Source organism: Amphibalanus amphitrite, unplaced genomic scaffold, assembly GCF_019059575.1.
Source record: "Amphibalanus amphitrite isolate SeventyFive unplaced genomic scaffold, NRLGWU_Aamphi_draft 000183F_arrow, whole genome shotgun sequence".
In the NCBI taxonomy this organism is placed as follows: domain Eukaryota; kingdom Metazoa; phylum Arthropoda; class Thecostraca; order Balanomorpha; family Balanidae; genus Amphibalanus; species Amphibalanus amphitrite.
In genome coordinates, this window is record NW_024881678.1 from 805,598 (window position 1) to 831,637 (window position 26,040).

At 47.1% G+C, this 26,040-nt stretch overlaps 2 protein-coding genes and 1 long non-coding RNA gene across 11 annotated transcripts in view; 1 reads left to right on the plus strand and 2 right to left on the minus strand.

Annotated features, from left to right (window-relative positions):
- The window catches only part of LOC122384168 (phospholipid-transporting ATPase ABCA7-like), a 31,249-nt gene extending 16,885 nt beyond the window's left edge, over positions 1-14,364 (minus strand). Inside the window, exon 1 of the mRNA XM_043371243.1 lies at positions 14,235-14,364. The gene's annotated coding sequence lies outside the window, so the exon portion shown is untranslated. The remainder of the gene's footprint in view (positions 1-14,234) is intronic.
- Positions 473-9,244, minus strand: LOC122384170 (carnitine O-palmitoyltransferase 2, mitochondrial-like). 5 transcript variants are annotated; one of them, XM_043371248.1, is made up of 2 exons: positions 9,132-9,244; positions 473-2,920 (listed from the first exon to the last, which is right to left on the minus strand). In XM_043371248.1, the coding sequence occupies exon 2, from the start codon at positions 2,862-2,864 to the stop codon at positions 915-917; it is 1,950 nt and encodes a 649-aa protein (XP_043227183.1). In that variant the 5' UTR covers positions 2,865-2,920; positions 9,132-9,244; the 3' UTR covers positions 473-914. The 5 variants fall into 5 exon arrangements, with proteins under 5 accessions (XP_043227183.1, XP_043227185.1, XP_043227184.1 ...); XM_043371250.1 differs by having other exon boundaries at positions 9,103-9,195; XM_043371249.1 differs by having other exon boundaries at positions 9,136-9,191.
- LOC122384171 lies at positions 9,337-12,085 on the plus strand. Of its 5 annotated transcripts, none has more exons than XR_006256995.1 (3): positions 9,337-9,371; positions 10,604-10,718; positions 11,314-12,085. It is a non-coding gene; the product is annotated as an uncharacterized LOC122384171 (long non-coding RNA). The 5 variants fall into 5 exon arrangements; XR_006256991.1 differs by having other exon boundaries at positions 9,347-9,596; XR_006256992.1 differs by having other exon boundaries at positions 9,352-9,374.
- Positions 14,365-26,040: the final 11,676 nt, after the last annotated feature.

Here is a 26,040-nt window from a genome sequence, read left to right on the forward strand (position 1 = left end):
GAACATTCGTCCAAAAGAGGCGCATTTTAATTTTCTCCCATTGACTTATAATGGAGAAGTCGCAAAATTGACCTGACCTTAGGTCACAGATATCAATAATCCGAGAACCATTTTATGTATGTTGTTATTCTTATTAATCGCTGAAACTTTCAAAGGGATCGTTCAGTCGGTGTAGCTATAACGAGCGCTTGAACTTTTTCTAAGGTAAGGTCACTTGACGTGACCTGGTGACCTGACCTTCAACGACCCGGGTCTTAATTAAATTTACACAACATGTGGGGAAAATATGTATGAATAGGTGTGCCAAAAATGGCGCTCCGCCGTTTTTGAGATATTCGCGAAAAAACGCCCCTCCCCCTCCCCCCCAGCACGGCGCGGGTTAACAGTTCAATTACACTCTCTTCATTGTCAGCTTTGATATTTCACACTGTCCCACCCAAACGAACCTACCACCACACCACAAACACAGTCCTCACAGGAAGCGTGCTGTATTAGAATAATGAGGCTACGACAACCGATCAGAAACAACATATTTAACATTTTTCACTTCCATTACCATTAAAGGAAATACGCACGCTGCATAAACAAGCATTTTCATATATACAGCGCCATCATCCTAAGCATATCAATACAATCTCCTACGCGAAAGGCAACAGAACACCAAGAAGCATCTAACACGATTTCAATACTCGTTGCATTGATATTTGAAAGGTCACCATTGAAGGTAATACGTGAACATAATCGGCCCGCCATAAAACGATTACACAGCACTCTGGTGAAACACCACGTTTCATACATGCGGCCGTACCCATGCGGCAGGAGCTCCGCACTATAACAGGTTTACAACGCTAAGACACACAAACCGCGTCACAACTCACAAGTGCGCTAGCGGGCAGTGGGACATTACCAGGCATTCACGATCCGGGCACCAGGATATCGTGCAGGTCATGGAACGTCGACTCGAGACAATCAACAAAACTATCCACGTCCGTGTGCGCGGGGTAGTTGCTGATCATGGCGCCTAGCTCACGCTCGCGAATGCTATATCCTATGCCGAAGCCGTCCGCCTCCACTGCACCGAACCCGCCCGTCTCCACGTAAGGCGTGGACAGCGTCGACGTCGAGATCTTGAACCTGTTGAATGGCTGGAACGCCGGGTCTTTGTAGAAGTCCGGCATCGTGTCCTCTAGCTCCTCGGCGAGCAGGCGCAGGGCGAACAGGTGGCGGTCACATCCCTGGCCCTTGGCAGCGTTCACCGTCAGCTCTCCGTGACGCTTTGAACAGTCTTCCATGAGCTGGCGCAGCTGAGCGCGCTCAGGTCGGGTAGAACTGTTTAGGGCCCGAGACAGAGCAAGCGTCGCCTCAGTAGCTGGTCGGATAGTTTCTGTGCGTCCGTGCAGGAAGGCAGACGTGCTGCACGACTCGTAAGAGGCTACCGTCTGCCCCGTCAGGCGGTGGTAGGCCACCTGGAAGCCCATCTGCATGACGGCGTCAGGTGAGATGCGCGACTGCTTGCAGATGTCCTTTCCGTAGCGCGGATCCATGAACATACCAATGGCTACGCTGTCAGCGAACTCCCAGAAGCGTTTCTTCGCGTCAGCTATGGCCTGCTTGGACGTGCCATCCAGCTTCCATTCCAAGCGACGAACATGTGCCGTCCCGGGGTGCGAGTCGGGCCCGACACGAGGCTTCTCAGTCACGTCGCGGAAAATCTCGTTGAAGAGACGCAACACTGCGACACCATCGCCCCAGGCGTGTTCAAAATTGATAGCCGCCTTGCCTTCTCCACTGAACACGATCGAGAAGGACTTGTCAAACCAGCGGTTGGCCGCGTCACCATGCAAGAACTGTTTGAACGCTGCCACCGGGTCGTCATTGATGCGAGCGTCATCGAGCACGATACAGAAGAGAGCCGAGTCCACAGCCTCCAGCGCTTCGCCATTGCCGGTCTCCAAGAGGTGCTCACGCACGGCCGCCCAAGTATCACGATTTTCGGCGGACAGGTATCCCAGCGGTGACTCCGGGGGAGGGCTGGGATCGTTTGCCACAGAAGCAATGCTGCCATGGATATCCGCCGGCGACAGGATGTCTCCCGACGCGTCCATGACATCCACCGCGTAGAGATGGCCATTCCGGATCACTAAGATGTGTTTTGATGCGTGGGTTTTCTTTAGCTCATCTTTGCCTATCCTTGGCACTCGCGTCGACGCGAAAAGGCTGCTGAACTGTGACATGTCGAGGGGGAACGCTTTGTAGTAGTAGGCGCCGAAGGACGCGACGCGACGAGGCAAAAGCTTGACCAGCTTTCGCATGCCAGGAACGTCACTTTTCGCAGCGTTCAGGTGGAACACCTCGGGGGTCAGGATGCCGGCCTCCAAAGTGCGCATGAAGCGGAGGGCGGCGATCGTCATGTTGGTGGCGCGGATCACCTGATCGTTGTACGGAGTGTCGGGGTCGTCGATGTACGACATAAACGGGTTAGAGTTGATCACAATGGGCCGTCGATCAGTCAAGTACATGTCGAACCAGGGCTTGGAAATGTAGCTCGTGTGCTTGTTGGCTTTGTCTCGCTTACGCAGCACCAGCTGCAGGTTCTTGCCAATACCCTGCTGGAATCGCAGGGTTACATCCTGGGTATGAGCGAATTGCTCGTCAGTTAGAAGAGGTTTCTGGGCGTTCAAGTAGCGCTGACAAGTGTTCTCGATCGTGGGAATCGGCAAGCGCGGAAGCGAGGCCTGGAAGACATCGGTGGGCAGCTCGCTGTGGTGCAGGAACTGATACTCATCCGAATACGGCGGGCTACTGGACAGATGGCGGACGGCCATCCGGCCCAGCCGAGGACGCAGCACCGACAGACGCAGCATTATGGCACACCGGGAGGCACGCGCAGCCCGCCTGAGATACAGAGCGCTCGAACCGTCTGCCGGAACAGAGAGACCAGATTCACTGCCGCGACCCAAGACCGAAGTACCGCGGTCACGTACGTTGCAAATAATTCAGAAGACCAGACAGAAGCAGATGAAATGAGCAGGTCACATGTCGAGATAAATAACTGACGATCGACTATATGGAATAATATAAATGGTTCTAATGATGTTCTAAATGGTTCACCATGCTTGTTTCACGGAGTAATAGAAGTTACACATCGTTTCAGATAGCCGTTTTCTCAATGGTGAGGATTTTTGGCATCGTGGGCAATAAGGTACTTGTTATTCATTCGACAAAGACGTCGTGGACATTTCCCTCGAGTGTAGTCCACTTCCTTAGCGAGAGAACCTAGGGAACCTTAAGAGAACGTAGAACACACAAGCTCCTACTTTAGATACAATGGTCAGCTAGAATGCTGGGATCAGTAATTGATAGAAATAGGGGAGACCCGGGAGGTATGGGCCCCCTGGAGGTATGGGCCATCGCAGTTTTGAAGAAGTGTTGCGTATTTTTACACATTTGACGGCGTTAACTGGTAGCAGCCCTTCAGTGATTACATCCCACGTGATTTTCAAAACCTTCCTCAGTCTTCTATGGCAATGAGCGGCGATAAAGCGTTTTTGCCCTCTTCGAGTAAAATACGGTACATACAGAAAATTCGTGCTAAATTTGAACCAGGCTCGTTTTATGATGTCAGACCATCGCTAACATAAAGTTTAAAGCATGCAAATTAAGACTGGATAGACAATATGAAGCTTTCTTGCAAGATTATGATCTGAGATGCTACGCACATTATGGCGTCCTAACCGGGAGGTTTGGGCCACCCACCCCCGGTGATCCTAAATAAATAAAAAGATGCTTTCATTAAATGTCCCCGTCAATAAGTTTTATTTTTGTCGCGCAAGGTCGAAAATTTAACTTCAAATTTCATTCGAACAGAAATATATTATTCATCTTATTTCATGGTGCATGATTGAGTTTACCAAAATACATATGGGCCCAAGTGACCTCCATGAAGCAAGCTGTTGGCCGCTTATGCGGTTCCTGGGCTCTAAGAGAGATCGAGGTAGATACCAGCTACGAGTATTATTCTCATTGTCGAGAAAATAATATGAAACATGGCATCGGCCCATACCTCCCGGGCCATGGCCCATACCTCCCGGTGCATTTTGATGGATCGAAAAAGCACATGATTTATTGAAAGTTATCTCGGGACAAAATAGTTGATCCCAGATGCCTTTCGCCTGCACACGTTGCAGGCGAAAGGCAATTTCACATACACAGAGTGAAAAACCGAGTCTAGCCACTGCCCACTGGAAGAAAATTGCCTTTTCACAAAACCGGCCCATACCTCCCGGGTCTCCCCTACAACGTAAAAATTCTTGGATCGGTTCTGGCATGTCGAGTGTCTGCTTCAAAAAGTCATTTTGTCAGTGTTGGCAATGTGTTTGGTGTCGTGGCTTATTGTTTGATATGAATAGTACCTACCTACTCAAAAGCTAAGCTACGGACATCATAATTTAAGAGGTCAAATCATAATGTTTGATTCCACGTTAATTGCATCCCTCATTTATGTAGACCATGCGTTGCTGAGCAACATGCCTGAAATCACATTGCTGGTTGCTGCAAACTTTTTGCCAGCTCTTGCGTCCATTTGGAAATGTCAGTAACAGACTCCTTATCATACAAACCCTGTTTTCGATGGAGGGGAGGGGCTTTAAATATCCACACATTTTGAGTTCAATGTCCCCACATTTGGGCATCATAAATCAGTGTCATATGCCATGAAGCTTTCCTTTTTGTACAATAATAGATGGGCAATCTACTAGGCTTGTTGCAAGCTCACAAGATTTATCTGACTCTTGGATAACGACGTCGACAACTCAAGAAACTCAAGATTACGAAACGATATTTGAGTATCTTGAGTTTCTTGAGTAATCATTATCCAACTGTCATGGATACTTTACATTTATCTGACTATGAAAATGTCACGTAGGTACATGGACTTTTCTTTGCCTATACCAGTCCAGGGCAAGAGCATACCAAAATGAATAGAAAATTGATTTATGCAGATATATGGCCATGACACCACACCACCCAACAGAATGAAATTATGGATGCCTCAATATTTTGATTTCAGAACCTACTTTGCCCAACTGAAATATGTATACCTGCTTGAATGACCTTGACCTTGAACTATGCTAACCCTGTGCAGGGCCTGGGGTGTTTGAACAGCCATCGTTGTGAAATTTCAAACCCATGTCATTCAAAGTCAGGTCACCAGGTCAATCAAGTGCCTATACCTTATAAAAAAGTATGCTTGCAACAGCTACACCAACTGAATAATAGCTTTGAAACTTTCAGCGATTGACAAGAGTAGGAAAGTGACCTAATAACGCACAACTCCTATTTACGCACGAGCGCAAGGAAATCATCGCTAGATGTCACTACAGCTTGCTTATAATCAGCTGACTGCGCTGCGCCAAAGCGTCATACGGCCTTGAAAGCGTCTGCCTTTTCTGCACCACAAGCAAGTCGATACGGTAAGTTTGGCTTATATAATATATATGTTGTAATGAAACATCTTTCTGTGAAAAGTCGATGCGACTAAATGGTCAAAAAAAAAAAAAAATGCCCCAACTAATAAGCAGTGTTCGATATATCCCGAGTTTAGGAAGATTCAATACGAGCCACGAGGGCAGGCTTCTTATCTGTGAGTCATTAGGATCAAAAATGTTTGCTGTTCACGTTTCTCAAGGTCATTTTTACCCAGGATGCGTCAGCTTTGTGATATGGAGAATAAAGGAAGAGTGTGCGTGATTAGGAACCGTGTTCTCAAAAACGCACAGTGGCGCGTTCTTAAAGGGACACTCCCACCTTAACATTAGTTTTGAGTTGAGATAGCCAAATTGGTGGCCATGGCCTGCAAATACCGGTTTGGGCACTCACAACATCGACAAATGCTTTAATTCGGAGATATGGAATTTCAAACTTGCAGTTTTCGGATTCTAAGGGGCTAGTGCATTGGTATGCCCCCTTAGAATTTGTGACGTCAGCGGAGATCTAACGATTTTTAAATCTTTTACTAAAACGTTTGGTAGCACGCGGTGGTATATGCTGCTTTGCGCGCAACAAATGCCGCACTTTCAAATAAAGTCGCTAGGAACAGCGGAGATCCCAAAAAGTAAACAAAAGTAAAAGTCTAATATCTTGAAAACCGGTGAATATTTTTCGATGAAATTTGGTAGATATTCGTTTTCGCTCTTTCTGAACCGAGCGACATCACTTTCGTGCCAATTCATTAACTTTTTTGAAGGTGGGAGGGTCCCTTTAAATGCGCACAGTCCAGTCTCCATAAGTCTCCAATCTGAAGTGCATACAATGGATATCAGATTCGAATCCAGTCCCTACTCCCTACCTACATAAAAACACAAGCAAACCAACCAACCAACCAACCAACCAACCAACCAACCAACAAACAAATAGATAAATGACAGAAAGGTGCCCAGGTTATCGGAGGTCACTAAGCTGATCTCGAAATTGATTTAATTTCTTTTTTATCAGAAAAATGTAGGGACCAAACCTTCTTTGCCCGACTCGATGGTACCTTGGGTACTTTTTTTCTTTTTTTGAAAAGTTGATATTTTAGTGCACGCTGTATCGCTGCATATACATTGAAAAAATGTGCGTAATAAAGGGCTATTGCTGTGCGTTTTTAGGAAGCCTGTTCCCAATAACGCACAAATGCAGACCTTTTTTAAAACAGTCGTCATAGCCATACTAAAATCCCATCATAGTTCCGTCTCTGGGATTATAGAGACAATCGATTGCCCAACATACTGGCGTGATTACACCCCTATCGGCGCCGCCATTTGGCCGCAATTGCGATTGGAACCTTACGTGGGCGTAATTGGGTCACTCTCCCCTAACATGTATAACATGTATAATTAGGAATTTTAATATTGGTGACCTACGGTCAGGTCAATTTTGTGACTTCTCCATAGTATGACAAAGACGATAGAACATTGGGGCATGCACCTCTTTTTTAGATTAAAGTCATCTTAAGCCCTCTACAACATCAGATAATGACACACTGATTCAGAAAAATTGCATTCATCCATCCATGCATCTATGCCTTTCAGGTCACCTCGAAATGAAAGGTTTCCAGCATTTTGTGTTACTATTATGGGTACAGGGACCCGCAGTTGCTACTGTACAGCGACCCTGAGTAAATTGTCCCAGCACCCTCACAGGGAACAACGATAAGCTGTCAGAGGGTACTCACAGGAAACCTCAGCTGCTCTTGTACAGGGACCAGCAGTCGATATCAATGTTATCGGTTGTTACTGGACAGGACAGACGGTTAGACTTGGGGTTCGTGTACAGTAGCAACTGCGGGTCCCCGTACCTTTTATTCGAGATATGTATGCTAAAAAGATGACAACACTTGAATTCAGCACCACTATACAGATTTTTCTGGGCTGGCAAGGTCATGACCTTGATCTAACATTCCAGCACCTACAGTTTAAGTTAATAGAACAGCCAGCATGAAAAAATAGCTGGAGGCACTTAAACAGGCTCTTACATATCTGATAGCTACCCTTTGACTGTCATAGTAAAGCAGGCGTCACCTTTGTTTTTTTTGCAACTGAGGAGAGGCACTGTAGGTTGATAGGTTGTAGATTTTAGGTTTTAGGTGGTATATTTTAGGGAGTAGGTTGCCGATTTTAGCTTGTAGGTTGTAGGTAAGGTTAGGTCAGGTTTATTTAGGTATGGTTTGGCTTGATTAGAAAGCATCTCTGGGTATAGCACCTCTCCTTGGTTGCAAAGAAACAAGTGTGATGCCTGCTTTACGACTACCCCCTTTGACTAAGGTGTATTGGCATGTTCCTCTCCACTGCTAATACCAGAGGCAAGTGCTAAATTTCACCCTATTAGTGGCAGGCTCCTGGCTACCCTTATTAGTGGCAATGGGGGCTGTTTAGGACCTACCATGATATCTCAAGATCTAACCAGCCAATTTTCAAAATTTGAACAGCATTCAATTCCACTCAACGTGATCTAGGTACATTTCAATAAAAGAAAAGTCCCAAAAACGCAAAAAGAGGGCAGTAGGGGGTAAAAACTCCATATTTTAGATGCTTTTTCAATTACTGCTCACCAAGGCCATGTTTTTCAACCAATTTTAACGCAACAACTGCCGATCGTTTCAAGATGAACCAGAAATTGACCTGCATAACAAACATATGCTTTTCGAAAAACCATAGGCGGATACAGGTGATTGAATTTGGGAGGTAAATGGAATACATAATGAATTGGGTGTTTTGCTGGTGCTGTCACCGAAACAGGTTGGCAATGGTCTTAATATATTACAAAAATGTGTGATAAAATTACTAAAATTGGGTTGGATTTTCATAGGCAGCGTCAGGGCACCGAAGCTAGGAGGTGAAACAGAGCTTTCTTTTTGCTGGAGCTGCCTATTGTCCCACCTCAAAAACATCAACTGTAACATTGAACAATGAATGGTCATGAAGCACTAAAAAACTCAGTAGAATACATGATGATAAAGGTATACATATTCTCTAAAGTAGTCATTCAAGCTCAATTTTTGGCAAACATGGAAGAAAGAAGATTTTTATTTCAAAATAATATAAAATAAAAACAAGAAAATGTTAGCAAATCAAGCTGAACGACAGGAACGTCCAACCTACGACCTACGATTATTCATTGAAACAGCCAACATGAACCAAAAACCCAAAGACGAATTGCTGACATCCTAACAAGTGAAATGTTTGCACATTTAAATCAGGTGTTTTTAGGTGTTAAATTCAACAAATGTTTCAAGGTTTCTAGGTTAACAGTATGCCTTTTGATTTATGTGTTGGTCTTTTATATGTATTTTTAGAGCTTAAGACAGGCTGATGAATGAAAACGGATGTCTTCCAAAAGCTACCAATAAAAATAAACAAAGCTGGTGTCCTGAACAATCTTTACCAGGAACAACTACCTATGCTATGATCCATCCATTGTTCACTTGTGAGCTTGTAATGCCTACAAATAATGTTGATATACCAACAGAATGAACAGCTAGATTTATAATGCATCAGCAACGTGATCTTCACCCAAATCTCGCTTCAAGAATAGGACCCCCTATTCACCATGCCCTGGGCTGACCCTGAAAAAGGTACCAAGTTTGTACCTACACACAAAAAAGGTTTTAGAACAAGTGTTGTGTAGGTTCTAGGTTGAGCAAGGTAACAATTGACTGTTTTTTATCACAAAAAGAGCTTAAATTAAGTTGACATTTCAATTATGACGCAGCTGTGACATTTGCTGCCGCTCGAGCAATGCCAGAGAGCATGTTTTTTAATCCCACCCAGAAATGACAAACAAGCTCCCTGATTGGCCAGTTGCCGGCCAGTTGGACTTGAGCGGTCGCCATGGTGGTATCGGGGACTCGGCCGGCATCGTTAGGTGTTGAATTATGTGTTTCGTTGTGCTAGATATTGCCAATTTGCTTTGATATTTGATAAATAACGTTGGCTCATTCTTTGGTGACCTTGCATACTAATACGACGATATTTTGATACCGATTATTATGCATCAAACATCATGAGACAAATGTGGCGATTTCCACACCCTTTTGCAGTGCCCCCTCCCCTTGTGTAGTGAGTTAACAGGCTTGTAAGAACCAAGTAAACCATTTTTTAGTCAAGTGGTCATGATCGTCCCTACATCTAATGGATAATAGTCTTGCGCAAACTTATAAAGTGCTGGAGGAAGCAGAAGTTACGATTTTGGAGTACGCAAACTTGTTATTAAAAAATCTCAGGTATTTTGGCTATATAAAGTGAGAAGAAAAGTTCAATTGATCATTATTTATTACAATTGCAATATTGATAATATCATGATAATTGTACTGTCAGGTAATGATAATAGTCATGTCACGTCATGCCACTAACCAGGCACACAGACACAACACATTTTCATCTTTATGTATCTAGGCATAAGGTATTACAGGCATGTTTTTGCACACCTCTCATGTGCGAGTGGGCATGGCCTCCTTCACAGTTAAGTTTTGGCTGATTGTGCTCAAATTTTGTAAGTACCTACATGTAAAGGGATGTAGATACAGTTAGTCGGGCACTCTTCTTAATTCAGTTTTGTGCACCACTTCCTGCTTTCACCATGCTGTGCCCACTCTGCTTTACAGTGGACAGCTGCTTCTGTGACACACATTAATCTTGCGTTCATTGAAACACTTAGTTTTGAGTGTTTTGACTCAGTTTTGTTGTAACGTTACCTGTGTTTATATTTTCAATAACTTGTTTTGGGCTGCTAGTTTGATTTGTTTTTGACATCAAGTAAGATTTGTTTTTTGTTTCTGAGATTCCAATGTTATTTGTGGCAAATATTTTCCAAAAATCCTCCATCTAAAGCTTCAACTGAATTCTAAAATGCCTGCATTTTCTACCAGAAACATTGTCATTGATACCTCCTACAATATTTCATTTTGTCACCAGGTACCTGGACTGGTGAAAAGTGAAAACTGAAATTCATTCATGTCACCATTATCCTACGACCTACCCCTAAATGGAATTGATCTTGTTTCACAAATGAGTTGTACATTGTACAATGTCTATCAGCGGATGTCTATTGTCTATCTCTCTTTCAGCACAGAAGATCCTCAGTCATAGTTAACAAAATGGAAAAAAATTAGCTGTGTTTTTAAGATTCCAGTGGTGGCCATCAACTGCTCAGGAAAGCAGCCCAGAATCACTTCACAACAGGTATGTTGATGCATGTACATTGTACATTAACATCAATGTCTGAATGCTGAAGAATTGTTGAACAGGGAACACATTTACCTAGCCTCTAAAGACCACAAATCCTACATTACTTACATAAACATTTTTCTATAGAACTTATATTATCTACTTTCATCTGGCTAAGACTTTTTTACATTATATTCCCTCTGTTAAACATGAAAATATGATGAGTTATAGACTAGTATAACAAGCTGGTAATTATATTTGCCTTGTCAGCTTGGCCAACATCTGCATCATGGCTATCACAAAATATGACTGCTTTCCTGACATTTGCATTTGTTCCACTCACCAATTGACCACTTCTACCATCTGCTTGCTCTATGCACAGACATTGTCATAGGGTCTGTTCCAGTCGCACTTCCTAACACCTCTTAACTCCTCCAAGATTGCTTCCCTGTTCCAGTGGCAGCTTTCGCCCCTACAAAGCCAAGAAGGGCCCTGCTCCAACCTCCTCTATCTTGCTCTTTGAGGAGTTTAGATGTGTTAGGAAGTGCGACTGGAACAGACCCATAGCAAAACAGTTTCATCTCCCTGAGTCTGTACTGTCTTTTTCCAGGTTTCCAAAGGATCATCATTCATCAGCACAGAAGGGTGGGAAAGAGAAGGCTGTTCAAATTCTGAAAAGCCAGAGCTGCAAAGGAGGTCAAAGATGCAGTGCAGTTGGCCCACTCAGTAGAGTTTCACTAGTGGTTCTGATGTGGACTGAAGATTACACGCTGGATTGAAGTGGCCGGTCTGGAGCAGCTGTAGTTCTTCATTCTTGCTGATTGTGGACGAGTAAGAGCCCGTGTTGGCCCCGATCGGCGATCGCTGGCCAAAGCCCACCACCAGTTTGGTGATAGGCGTTGGCTGTGATATCTAGTGTCGCCTATGTGTGAAAAGGACAAGTTGATAACAAAACCTGTTGCGCCATGTTATTAACCCGCGCCCGGGTGGCCCTCAGCCAACTTGGGGGGGGGGGAGAGGTGTATTCGGCCACACCAGGTTATCTTGGAATGTAGCAAAGCTGGAAAGACGCAGTAAAATCAATCTATAGACCGCTATTTTTCTTCAGAATCATACAGGTCATTTTTGATCAGGTCATCGCTGAGGTCACTGGAGGTCACCAAAATTAAAATGATGACGAATTTTGCCCCCCGATTTTGACAACTTCACAAATTGGTTCATAATTCGGGAACCAAAGAAGCTACAGCGCCGCGGAAAAGCGAATTCGATAGCTCTTTCGAAAATCTTTCAGGTTCTCAGATTTGAGCTAAGGTCAACTAGGGTTAAGCCTCCAAAGGGCAAAAACTGAACAATCGGCTTGCTTCGGAAGTCGTCTTTTCTTTAATTTTTTTTTAAACTGATACCAACCTTTTATTACGTTGATTTTACCGGCACTGCGTTTCTCTCGTCTTCTTGGCCTAACAAGTTCAGCTTAATAAATTTGACCTGCAGAAAATGCCATTTTGCATGTCATTGATTCGTTACATTGAAATTGAGATTAACATCAGTAGCGGCGGAACACCTTCAATTAAGGGGGCATTGCCGACTTTTGGTCTCATTCTTTCCATGCAACGGCCATAGGGCTAATGTTAAAATGCCAAAATCAAAGGGGGCACGGTGCCTCGGTGCCCTCGACCTGTTCCGCCGCCTATGATTATGATGCTTTTAGCGCTCTGGCCACGTTCCATCTAAAATCGATGTACAAAAATAAACTGTTGGGAGGCGTTACATGACCTGAGATGACCTCAGGAGCATACGATAGATCCCGATGTTTGAGTGCTTTTGTTTCAAAAGCAGAACATTTCGATTTCGAGTTCCTCATACTGACTGAAACTGGAGACGTCGCAAAGTTGACCTGACCCTAGGTCACCACCGATATCAAAATTAAAGATATTCAAGATGTTGGTACTGATTCTCTCATGCAATAGCTCGAGTTTCAAACTTCTACTTCATGGTGACCTGACCTGACCTTAGGTGACATGGGGTTACTTTTTTCACAATTGATGCGAATCGATGCATTATACATAAGCTATACTAAGTTTAGTGTCGTTTTATCTATGCAAGCACAAAATTGTCAGGTGTGGCCAAAAACGCCCCCACGGCCCACCCACCTGGGGAACGTTAAAGCAGTGATGTATTTTTTTCGGTGTATTCCACGATGCATCGATCGGTGCTGTACTTGATAATGCATTATTTATTGCTGCGTGTGTACGCTTTTCCTCTGTTCAGTGTGATCTGTGATAGGAAAACTACCGATATATCTCCACGCGCATGGCTGAAAGAGCTGGCGTGATCTATAATATTGGGTGTCTGTTTTTGTTTGGCATTTTATAAATTATGAGTCAGCTGTGATCGTTTGATGAGACACTGGGACAGCCGGCCTGTATGATCAGCGAACGGCAGGCGGCGGGGCAGTGGTCCGGTGGCTGCTGCATGGGACTGACACCAGCAGATTCAGAGCTGCGATACGCGGACGTTATGTTCACAATACCTTTGCAAAGTAATATCTGATAGATATCATGTCCTCGAAAATGTTCTTCAATCAATATGATTTTACCTCCTGGCTTATTCCATGGGGGCCGAAACCGATCGTTTTATGCACGCCTTTTCTGGGCCTCGTTCTCCTCTAAATGCGTGTAGGTAGCAATTTTATTCAAGGGACGATTGAAAGTGCCTCCGATTAGTTTTCAGCGTAGGTGGGATATGGCCGTTGAATGTGAGGCAGTCGATAAGGAACGTCGAGCTGGAACGGTCATTGGGTAGGTACTAGGTAAGGTATGTGAAAGGCAGCAGTGGAAAACAAGGAAGGGAGGCGTTTGGTGTGAGGTTTCAAATGCTCTATGCATAAGAAAAGTTCATTTGATCATATGACACCGTCCTTTTTATCGCGATACGTGAGCAACGCATGAGACGCTCACTGTTCAGACTTGTAGCGTTAGAGACAGGCTGAGAAGGGCTATTTCCGCGAAAGGATATTCTGGAATTTGAATTGAAAGGCATTTAGTTTTGAAAGCATCAGTACTTCTTAACACGATACTGACTCATTTAAAATTTCAATTTTTCCCCACTGCGATAGCATAAGAAACAGAGACTGCGGTGTCCCCGTACGCAGGATTCTGGAGACTGTCAGGCGGATGTTAGTAGCTAAAAGCTTTTGTTTTTTATTTAACAGATAACAATCATTTCTTTTAATACTTTGTAACACCTAACTCACTAGAAACAATCTGTACGGGCTTCCAAAAGTGTTATATTTATTTAACATGTTAGATCAATTACAAAATTTTAGCTGCCCTAACCTGTAAATGTAACGGATGCGTCATTATTGAAAACGTGCTAAAGCATAGTATTCTATTGCTGACAAATATTCTGCGTCTGTCAGCCAAAACTGGCCAATCAGAGGCTTTGTTTGTCATTTCTGGGTGGGATTAATAAACATGCTGCCAGAGAGGATTCACCAACTAACTGAAATGAAAGGAAAAAGCAGGAACTTACCTTGCAACCAGAAATAACGCCAGAAGCCTCAAGAAATCAACAAACTTAACACATATTCGCCCCGCAGCAACTACACAACTCGACCAAAAGGCCTTTCCTCGCCTATTCAAGGATTCATCAATTCAATCACCTTCAATGGGAACGTTCATGCGGTTGGTCGGGTTGGTCAGAAAGCTAATGACGTCATTGGCTCTAAGCCCCCACCCCCCGACGCAGGAACCGGGAACGTCATGTCCACATTATAATATACTGTGATGTCCACCATGTCCAGAGGGTACAGAGGTTTCCGCATGCGATAAGATGAACGATAAACGATAATTATCGCTGTTAAGTACCTAAATCGGTTATCGTTATCGCTTATCGCTAAATTTTCAAAATTATCGCTTATCCACTTATCGCAAGCTACAAAAATTATGAATGATAAACGATAAAATGTAAAACGGGATGATGGAAAAATGGAAGACGATCGACAGTGTATGCCGCGCGACAGTACGTATGTGTGCGCAACCTGTTGCCATCTGTTAAGCGTATAGATCTGCAAAGAAACTTTACCAGGGTGGCCGAAGTCAGGGAGGTGTTTCCCTGCTAAACCCATTCCCTTCCGGCGTATCCATCCACTGCAGCTCTCAATACCTAATCAGTAGCCGGTGTCTGACCCGCCTTGTCCGCTCACACAAAGCCCCAATCATCTCGATAAGATGGCTGGCGGCGCAGTGAGGCCGAGGTCAGACCAGGATCTGGGCCGAAAGGCCACCTCTAGAGCTGATTGCAGATGGTAGATATATTCTTTATTGGAGTGCGACTTGCGGAGAGCTTGGACAAAAAGTTAATATCGCAGACGGCAGAAAGCATTGTTTTATGAGAGGAGCCGGTGTGCGTCAATATATTGGGCGTTCCAACCGAGTGAAACATAGCACATCGGTATCGTCTGCTCCGCCTGAGTGCGCTAGATACAGAGAGCTCACCTCACAAACATTTTTACTGTTGACAGGATGCCGTCTGCCAGGCAATGTTGAGGTGTGCACGAAAAGGTCCTTGGAGACAAATAAAGCGGCCTGAGCGGATTTACATGATCGGAGCAAGGTCTTCTGGTCATTCACCTGGCGTCGACTGAGGGCTGAAAAGGGCCCGACTGAAATTTTTTTTTCAAGTTTACCTATGGTCGATGTCGGGTGTCACTAAAACGAAGAGCCGGAGCGGAACAAACCAAATCCCACTCACATAACCCATGTGTTAAACTCATTTACCTACTTTCTAGCACGACCGAAGGCAATAATTTGGTTTTGTATTTAACGCCACTCTGTCCATTTAAAGCATTCATTTAACTCCCATTCCTCTTGCCTACCTGGGGACGTACCTATCCCACACCGGGCCGGGGGGTCAGGGGTGTTTGAACACACACCCCCCGCGGTTTTTCGCAGCCTATCTCAAAAACGGCGGCGCGGAGCGCCGCCGTTTTTGGTACACCTGTTCGTGCATCTTTTCCGCACATGTTGTGATCACTTTCAGACCCAAGTTGCCTTACGTCAGGTCACCAGGTCACGCCAAGTGACCTCACCTCAGAAAAAATAAGAATGCTCGTCATGGCTACACCGATTGATCGCGATTGCCTTGAGACTTTCAGGCGGCTTCAGCGATTGATTAGAGCAAAATTATCTATAAAATTTATATCTCGGAATTTTGATATCGGTGACCTAAGGTCAGGTCAATTTTGCGGCCTCTCCATTATAAGTCAATGGGAGAAAATTGAAAAGCGTCTGTTTTGCACGAACGCTATTCTATAGACACTCTCAAACATCGAGATGTAGGTAAAATTGACACACTGAACCGGATAATGGCAACTGTGACCCCTCGTTATGTCCCCGAGGTCATCTCAGGTCACGAACGGAATCTAACAGTTTTTCGCTAATAATTTCTGATAGAGGCGTGCTAGAGCGCTGAAAACGCCTTAGATGTGTTCGGCTCGACGTTGCGGATCTACTGATATGCAGCATGACCTTTTCGGTCAGGTCATGACCTTGACCTAAGCTCAAATTTTCAAGTTGACCTTTCAAGGTCAAATTATAGTTCATTCCACGCGTCCCGACGAGAGGAACACGATGCTGGCAAAAATAATGTCATGGCTCTTTTGAGTCAAAAGTTATTGCCGAAAAAAAAACGCTTTTCATAAAAACGGCTATTTTTGTTTTTTTTTTGCCCTCTGGAGGCTAAACCGTTGACATGAGGTCAAATCTGAGAACATTACCCAGAAAGGTCTGTAAAAGGGCTATCGAATGCGCTTTTCCGCGGCGCTGTAGCTCCATCGGTTCCCGAGATAGCCGTCGGCAGTTTCCAAAATGTTGAAATAGTCAACATTTTACCTTTGGTGACCTCTGGTGACCTGACCTTTGACCTGACCCAAAAAATGACCGAAACGTTTCCGTCCTTATTTTGGACGTTCTTTCGATTGGCGCTTACCGCGTGTCGCTACGTAGCCCAGGAGCCGAAGGGGGAAGGGTGTTCAGACCTCCCCCCCCCGGCCCGGCGCGGAATCTCAGAGCACCGGCCCGGCGCGGGCTATCATTCCGTAAACACACACAAACACCAGTTCCGAACCGGACGGTCACCATTACCCACCGCGGCGGAGTTGACTCCCACCGAACTCGGGCTTTAAGCGTTGGGGTGAACAGCAGGGTGGACCATCCCTCGGGACGGTCTCAGCCCCGGCAGGACACCAGGGTGGCCGCCAAGACCAATGTCCGCCACCCCACCCCTAAATCCTACAGCAACGGCTCTCAAAACACCTGACAAGACCAAATTCCAAAAACACCTACCCTCCCCCAAAAGCCTGTCATCCAGTTTCGACACCAACAAGTACCTAAAACAGGTTGGTATTCGCCAGACCACATATCTACTTCACTAGTTACAAGTACCTAAAGAGAAGGAGTCTGTGGCCAAACCATTCGAATTCCTCAGCACGGATAAATGACCCAGCATAAATATTACACCTATGATGAATTTAAATGCATGTTTGAAGAAAATGGGAATATTTTCTGTAACGATAAATGATTTGCCTTGCACTCGGCCATGGAATGAGCGGTTTTAATGGAAAGTTACGGGGTAATCAGTGGTAATTGATACTGCCTTCGTTTTATGTCGCTAGTGCCTAAATATTTTCCTTTCTTTCTTCGTCAACAAATAGCTACACGCCTTGCGGGTTAAAGCAAGTTTTTGAAGAAATAGCCTGTTGGTTATGGCCCATCACGTCTCAAAGGTTAGAGTGCAGCGAATGAACAGGTTGACTAAGCCAGAGACCCCTCTAAATCAAGAGATAATTAAATAGACGTTGACACACACATCGTTATACATAGACATTATACGAGATGCACGGTGTACTCATGTCTCACCGCCGTGCCGCCCTGCGTGCCGGCGGGCGTATAGCTCGGCCGACTACCGCGACCTGAACCGTGCCGTCCGCTCTGCCATTCGCCGTGATACTCGCGAGGGGATAGAGGACCGTATCAGGGAGCGCGGGCCGCAGTCTGTCTGGCAGAGCATTCGGAGTGTGGTGGGTGGGAAGCGCTCCGGTACATACCTCGGTGCTGCCTCAGCTATCCAGCGAGTTGCTGAACCGCTTTTTTTGTCTCTGTTGGACCACGAGTAGCTGCTGATGTAGCCGACCGGGGCCGGGGCGCGGTTCCACAGGTAGAGTGCCGTCTGCCCAGGGTCGGTGCCTGTGGTTTTAAGCTCTTACCGATTGACATCGACACTCTGACCAGCACATTGCTGAGTATGCGTAACTCTCCCGCTCGCGGCGCTGATGGTGTGTGTGTTCGGGCGCTGAAGGCTGCTTTCCCTGCCGTCGGCGTCGTTATCCTTCACAGCATCAACACTTGCCTCGTCCTGTCAGACTAACCAACCTCATGGAAACATTCCCTCGTCCATCCTATCCACAAAACCGGTGACCCACCCAACAACCCCTCTAACTTCCGCCCGATTTCCATCATTCCGATCATTTCCAAAATCGTAGAGAGGGTGGTTCATCGCCAACTTATACCTTGCATCAAACCACCTCTTATCCCCCAACCAGCACGGTTTCCTTCCTCACCACTCGACGGAAACCGCGCTGATTACTGTCTCCGACCACATCCTGACGGCTGACAGCCGCCGACGGTGGGGAAATCTCCCTTCTGTGCCTGATTGACCTTAGCAAGTGTTTTGACGTCATTGACCACGATATACTGATCAGTAAATTGCGTCTGGAAGGCATCGACAGTCGACACGGCGTGGTTTGAGGCGTAGGTACCTACGCGGTCACACGCAGAGTGTCGTCATGCGTGACGTCACGGGCGCCGAGCGAGTCTCGCCCCGCTCCCGACCGCCACGGGAGTGTTTCAGGGCAGCGCCCTCGGACCGCTGCTGTTTACGGTGTTCGCCAACGACCTGTCGCTACACGCCGCCGATGCTAGAGTGCTGCAGTACGCAGACGACACCCAGGTGATTGTCTCAGGCAAAAAGAGTGAACTCCCAGCACTCATCACTAGCATGGAAAACTCACTGGCTTCTCTGGACAAATGGTTCTGCGCGAACGCTCTCAAGGTCAGCGCAAACAAAACTCAACTCATTGCTTTCGGAAACCACCAGGAGTTGCGCAACCTTCCAAATTTCACAGTCACCTTCCGTGACCCAATTCTCGTCCCTTGTAACGAGGTCAAAAATCTGGGCGTTACGTTTGACAAAAACCTGACATGGGACAGTCACGTGGGTGCCGTCACCCAGCCCCCGTTCACGAGCTCCAGAATCCCTTTACCGTGACGTCACCACGGCGGCAGAATCTCCCTTCACCCATAGGCATGCATGCAAATTTCATCATCTTTCGGGCGAGCTGGAGAAAAAATCAAGGCTTATATGTCATCAAAAGATGTACCAATGTAACAATGAATAGGCCTCATTACGATAAATGGGACTGAAACTAAAAAAGTATGCCTATATCGAGCCTAAATCAGCAGTTCAAATCACCCCTTCATTTGAATGTGAAGGATTTCCTCTGATGACGTCACCACGGCGCCTTTATTTCCCTAGTGAACCAACCTGAGTAGTAAAGGAATCTTGCCGTCACCCGCCGCTGCACTGGGACCCTGATCGGTTTGTCGCACGTGCTAGTTGCTACACGTGGTGCCCACTGGCGGTCGCAGCCGCTAGCAAAAGGGGGGGCCAAAGTCACACTCGCGGGACATACCATTTATCCGTCACCGGGGGGGGGGGGGGTGATCGGCTAATTTTTTACGTCCACGAGGCGCCGCACAGTTGGCATTACTTTGCTTCATCCATCTCATTCTTGCGTGAAATATTTGAGCTCAATTTAAGGCAAAATCACCAGTTCCATTTACCGTCTCACGGTGTACCCACCGGTCGGGCCGCTGCACCATGACGACGGATCGGTGTAGCATAGGTTATACTGGAAGGTCAGGCACGCGGATTCATGACCTTACCACTATAAAACAATTCGGAAAAGTACAGATACCTCTTGCTAAAAAGTGCAGATACCTCTTGCTTTGAACAAGCATGTGAAACCCAGAGAGCATTTTTAGACTATGATATTTACCCATATAGGTACCTAGTTGTGTGGCGGCGGGAGAGAGTAGGTACACCGACCTCTGGAGACCCCCACAGGTTCCGAGCTTTCAGAATTGGCATCTGAGGGCCGCGCGCGACTCCTGCGGGGCTTCGCAACGGCTCTGTTGGGGCTCACTCAACCTGCCTAGTCCTACTGCTAAAAAGACTGGCCCTGAGCCCTAAGGACTTCATCAGTCTCTGCCAGCCCAGGACCCACACCGGCTCATGGGGTCCCGACGTCGAAATATGAGGGAATCAGCGCGGGACCATCAGGACGTAAAGCAATCTCGATCAGGACCAACGTAAGGCTGTGCCGGAGACTGCGTGAGCCCTCTGATCTTCAGAAAGCCACCCATGTATGTTTTCATGTAGAGGCCAGTTTAGGGCCCTCAGAGACCAGTACAGGGCCTGCAAACTACAAAGGCCAGTAGTTTGAGACCATCAGAGACCGAGTTGGGCTCTCAGAGGCTAATGTTGGTCCTTACTCATTACAGGCCAACATGGGCCCTCAGAGGTCAGCGTGGGGCCCTAAAAGACCGGCATGAGCCGTCGTTGGACCCCAGAGGCCAGCAGAGGGCCCTCAAAGGCCAAGATGGGCCCTCCTCAGAGGCCAATGCAGACCCTTAGAGGCCCGCATCGGGTCTTCAGCAGCCAGTGCGGGCCCTTATTGGCACCTAAAGGTTCGTCTTGGGACACCAGAGACAGAAATAAGGCCACCAGAGACCGGTGTGAGACCCTCAGACGCCGGTTGGGACCCCTGAGGCCGGTTAGGGGCCCTCATAGGCCAGATATGGGGCCTCAGAGGTTGATGTAGGCTCTTAGCGGTCAACGTGGGCGCTTGACCGCCACTGAAGTTCCCTCAGAGGTCAGTGTAGGACGCTCAAAGACCGGTGTGGGAGCTATATTAATAGCTTGGTGTGGTTTTTTTTAGCTTCGTGACGATCGAATAATTGCCAGGGCCCCATACACCTATATGGTGGCCCATTGGTTGTTTGAGGGGGGGGGGGGGGTCAAATGATATGATGGCCCCCTTTATTGACCTTTGGGGGCATGGCCCTGATGCCCCCCCCCCGGCCCCCCGCGAGTCGCGACCGCCACTGTGTACACATTACACACATGCCTCTGAGATTACATACTAGCTCATGCAAACTCTATGCAGGCCCCGAAGGTCCCACGCTAATCCTTAAGAAACCAAGCCGGCATACGGCATCACCACCGGGCTTCTGAGGTGCACAGCACCAACCCATGAGGTCTTACTTTAGTGTCTTGGAGCCAATCTCCTTTAGCAGGGCCCACCCGCCACTGCCGAAGAGGGTCGCATGCCAGCCATTGCTGAATGCTGGGCCTACGAGAGCCTTAAAGGGACCCTCCCACCTTAACATTAGATTTGAGTTGAGATAGCCAAAATGGGGTCCCTGGCTCACAGTTACCGGTTTCGGCACTCACAACATCGAGAAATGCCTTAAATCGGAAATATTGAATTTCAAAATTGCAGCATTTTGATTCAGAGGGGCTAATGCTTAGGAATACCCCTCTGAATGTGTGACGTCAGCGCAAATATCTGACGATTTTTAAATGTTTGACTAAAACGTTTTGTAGCACGCGGTGGTATATGCTATTTGCGCGCAACATCTGCCGCAAACGCCGCACTTCTAAAATAAAGTCGCTAGAAACAGCGGAGATCCCAAAAAAGTAAACAAAAGTAAAAGTCTAATATCTTGAAAACCGGTGAATATTTTTCGGTGAAATTTGGTAGATATTCGTTTTCGCTCTTTCTGAACCGAGCGACATCACTTTCATGCCAATTCATAAATTTTTTTGAAGGTGGGAGGGTCCCTTTAAGTAAACCCACGCTGATATTTCATATAAGATCCGGCCATACTCGTGAACCGGTGCCAGCGACGCTGACCGCCAAATTGACAGAAAGCGAAACTGAGCCCACTCATGAGTGAAATTTACGTCCTTTGATGGCGCAAGAAAGAAAATGAAACATACGAAAAGCTTTTCTAGGACTTTTGTTCGATCTGAAAGGTGGGGCCAAAAGATAGTATGGCCCCACCTTTCAGCACCAAAGGGGGGGCCATGGCCCCCGTGGCCCCCCCTGCGACCGCCAGTGGTGGTGCCGCGAGGTGTCATCACCTCCCTTGTAACAGCCCTGGTTTTCTCGCAGGTCCGCTTCTGCATATCAGTTTACGGTAACGGTACTAAAAAGAACATGGTCAGAGTACAGAAGATCCTAAATTTCGCTGCAAAGGTGATTTTCGGCCGAGGAAAATTTGACAACGTGGCGGACCTGCGGGAGAGGCTGGGCTGGCTCGAGGCCCAGCAGCTGGCCGATCACTCCACACTCTTCCTTGCGCACAGGGTGCTCCACAGAGGAGAGCCCCACTCACTCGCAGCCGTCCTCTATCGTAATGAGGAGGTATGTACGCCAGCGCGCCACCAGGCAGGACGGTTTGCTCAGTGTGCCGAGGTCGAGGACCGAGGCGGGCAAAAGGCGATTTTGCGCGAGAGCGCCGGCGCTGCACAACCAGCTGCCACCCGAACTGGTTTCGCTCAGTGGACAGGGCTTCAAACGCGCTTTAAAACGACGAATGCTGTATCCTATTACCTGATTTGACGCCGTATATGAGAGCATGGGTGCGTGTGACGTGCATGTCGGTGTGCCGTTGCACCTGTAATTTTATGTATGGGTGAATTATCTCACCTTTCGTACAATGCATGTGACATTGTGACACGGAGCCAAAAAAGCCACTGCTGCTGTGGAATACTCTTTAAATGAAATACAAATACAAATACACAATGTTAACAGAATTGCCCATTCTTTAAAGAAAATAATACAAATAGGGCGAAAGAGCAATCCATTACTGCCGCTGCTCAGTGGCCGGTTTCACCCGTTCCCGTGCGTCAGCCGGTTTCCATGACAGTGGAGCTGTCAGCTCGGCGGGTCGGGCTCCGACAGGACGGAGCAGCAGCAGTGCCGTGTCGTCAGTCCCGCCCTTGGTCCCGCCGAGCACACTGCACCTCCAGGGCAGCTCGGACTGTGCTCAACCCACCGACGACGGTAAAGGACGGGTGCACGGTCACAGTGTTCTGCTCAGGGTCCAAACTGAACTCTTTAATCCACTCGGGGACGTCTAAATGCTTCCTGGTTTTCTTTGCGAACATCTAAAAGAGGATAGGTACATACTTTTCCCAGATGTGAGAATTTCAGACTCAGGTCATTCAAGGTTAGGTAACAGGGTCACAACAAGTGGTCTCTTCCCAGTACAAAATTTTAAATGCTCGTGTAGATACACCTGCCGAACGATCGCCTTGCAACTTTGTGCGATTAATAAGTAAAGCAAGATGTATCCAACTTATTTTTTTTTTTACTTGTGATCAAAAATCAGATCAATACGTTCAATTTTGCAAACCCTGTAGGTATTAATTTAAAAATTTGCCCAGGAAAATTTGTGAAAATTGAGCTGTGCTTATTTTTGACGGAAGATACACTAAACTCGCAACCAGCATTCAACATGCTAATATTGAAAATCGAATATTCAAATAAAAACTTATTCGACGAGCCTTCACGATGTAAAAACGACGCCGGTTAAGCAAAAGCATTTAGACCATCTCCGCGACGGTCCACAGTTCAAAAAGTTCATCAGCTATGATCCAATTAACCTGAATGTCCATATTGGGAAAGTTTGACCTTTGGTGACCTCTGGTGACCTAACCTAGAATAACCAAAAATTTTGCTCGCAATTTTTACACTCCTTTGATGATCGCTGCGTGACTTAGAAACCGAGTAAATGGGTGGGGGCGTAAACACGCACCTCCCCGCCTTTTGATGTCGGTAGATTTAGATCGCACAACCACCAGGTATCTTGCAACCACCCTGGCACGAGTTAACATGACTGGGTTACGGTAGATTGTATCTCAATATTATCATTTATTGGTGTTACTGTTTCTTATTTCTTTAACCACAAAATATGGAGTGAACGCCACGACGGTGTTCAATTTTCACGGAAAATATTTAGGTGTGTGACAAATACATCATATGTTTAGGAGCGTATATTTTTGCTGGGTCTGTCAGGCATGAACTTTGAACGATTGCGGTCCTTTTTCAGTCATCATCCAGCAGCCACCGATTTACATCTCGCTGTCTCGATGCATTCACCCGAAGTAACATCTTCCGGAGAAGACTTGACGGATGTCTGCAATTCTAGTTCTGGAGACGATTCCGCTGCATGTGACGTCAACGTGACGCTGCTGGACGCGCTGTCCGTTCCTAGGGCGTGCCGAAGGTCGGTCGCGGCCCTCCTGTCTAACTGCTCCACGGAAGGTCCGGGCCTTCCTGTCTGTCCCGCTAGTGAGAGCGAGAGTCACATCTGGGCCCTCAATGTAGGCTCCTACAGTCTTCTGATTGTCTGCCTTCTCGTAGGACTCAGCTTCAACGCTCTCTCGGCGATGACTCTTCTGCGCACCCGCTGCCTGAAGACCCTCTGCAATCGGCTGGTGCTTATCTTCTGTCTGGTGGACACGGCACTGTCTCTGCTGTTCCCGACGATTCAGCTGGTCTCCTGGACCGTGAAGGAGTCCTCGCAAGCAGCTGAGCTCGCCTGGTTGGCCGAGCTGACGTGTGCTCCACGTCGGTTCGTCTACGAGGTGTCCACCAACGCCCGGTTCAGTCTGGTGGTGTCCATCGCGCTGCTCAGATACCTGGTGGTATGCCGCAGCATCAACCCTGCGCCGACCCAGCGCAACATCCTGCGAGCTTCCCTGCCGGGCCTGGCGCTGGCCCTGGCGCGCACCATCAACAACCAGCTCACCCTGACGTCCTACTGCTCACAAGCGTACGCCGTCACCGAGTCCGGCTTCTTAATCCCATCGCTATCGTACAATATCAACACGAACATCTCCAGCATGACCAATGGCTTCAGGATCCTTACTCTCGGGGGCGGGATTCTCATTATTGTGTTCTGCTATGGGTCCATTGCGGTGAAGACTATTACGACTCGGCTCAGAGTGCGGCGCTCTATTGCCCGACAGAAAAGGACGCTGATGCGGAAACAAAGCAACCGCATCAGCTTACAATCTATGGCAGCGACCAATGATTCAAAAAGGTCTCAAAAAACGAGCTCAAAGTCGGGAAGTTCATCAGACGACAGCAGTGCTCATACTACCATGTCACCACACCAAGAGACCAAATCCAGCGCATCTATGCCACCAGTTGAAGATGTAAGTCAACCTAGCTTGGAGCCCACAGGAATAATCTTGGATCCATCTTCGCTGCAACAGAACCCCCGTACCGAGCAGAAAGAGAGTACTGAGCACCGACAGCTGGCTGCAGGAAACTCCAAAGATGACCAAGCTCCACGGATATCAGCGCCCGACAAGACGGCGACGACACAAACTTCACCAAAATCCCAATCCAAAGAAGCAGCAGCAGCACACGCAGACAGGAAAAGTGGTCCACCAGATTCGCATTCAGCACCTAGAAAAGAAAAACTCCAAAATAAGCGGCGTTCGCAGTTCGGCCCGTTTCTGACCATCCCCAGCCGACAGACTCCGCAGCTTCGGCCGGCGCCGGCGCCAGCAGGACCGTCGTCTGCGGCACCTGAGGCGGCGTCCTCGATACCCGTCCTGCGCGTGTCGGCGCTCAACTACGACGTGATGACTTCGGTGACGCTGCTGCTGCACCTGATGGTGTTCATGCTGGCCTTTCTGCCGACGGTGCTGGCCATGTCGCTGCTGTTTGACCGGCGCGCCTGCTACCAGACGCCACTGCAGCACCAGGTGCTCAGCTTCTGTCTCATCCTGCTGTTCCTGGTGCAGACCTCGCTGAATACCCCACTACTGCTGCTCTTCAGTGGCCAGTTTAGAGCTGCCCTCCGAGCTCTCCTGAGGGACATTGCATCTAAGCTTCGCTGATGCACTCGCTTTTGAAATGAACAGACATTTGAGTTGCGGTTGAAGTGCGTCAATAGTCTTAGAGACAAATTGCTTGTCATTCTCCAGAGCTACTCTTCGATAACTTACTGCTGAGTTGATTAATTTACGAAATGAACTTGGATGTGCGGATGTAAAGCTAAATGCTAGCAAATGAAGCTGCATCCAAATATCCTGAACTCCATCGCCTGTATTCTACTCTTTAGACACTTAAAAAGTAAGAAAAAATGTTCTTTCCCACTAGTTAGAAAGCACGAGCATACACAACGTTGTCATA

Coding starts and splice junctions, on each gene's coding strand:
- LOC122384170 (XM_043371248.1), bottom strand. CDS start 2,864: ATGCTGCGTCTGTCGGTGCTGCGTCCTCGGCTGGGCCGGATGGCCGTC.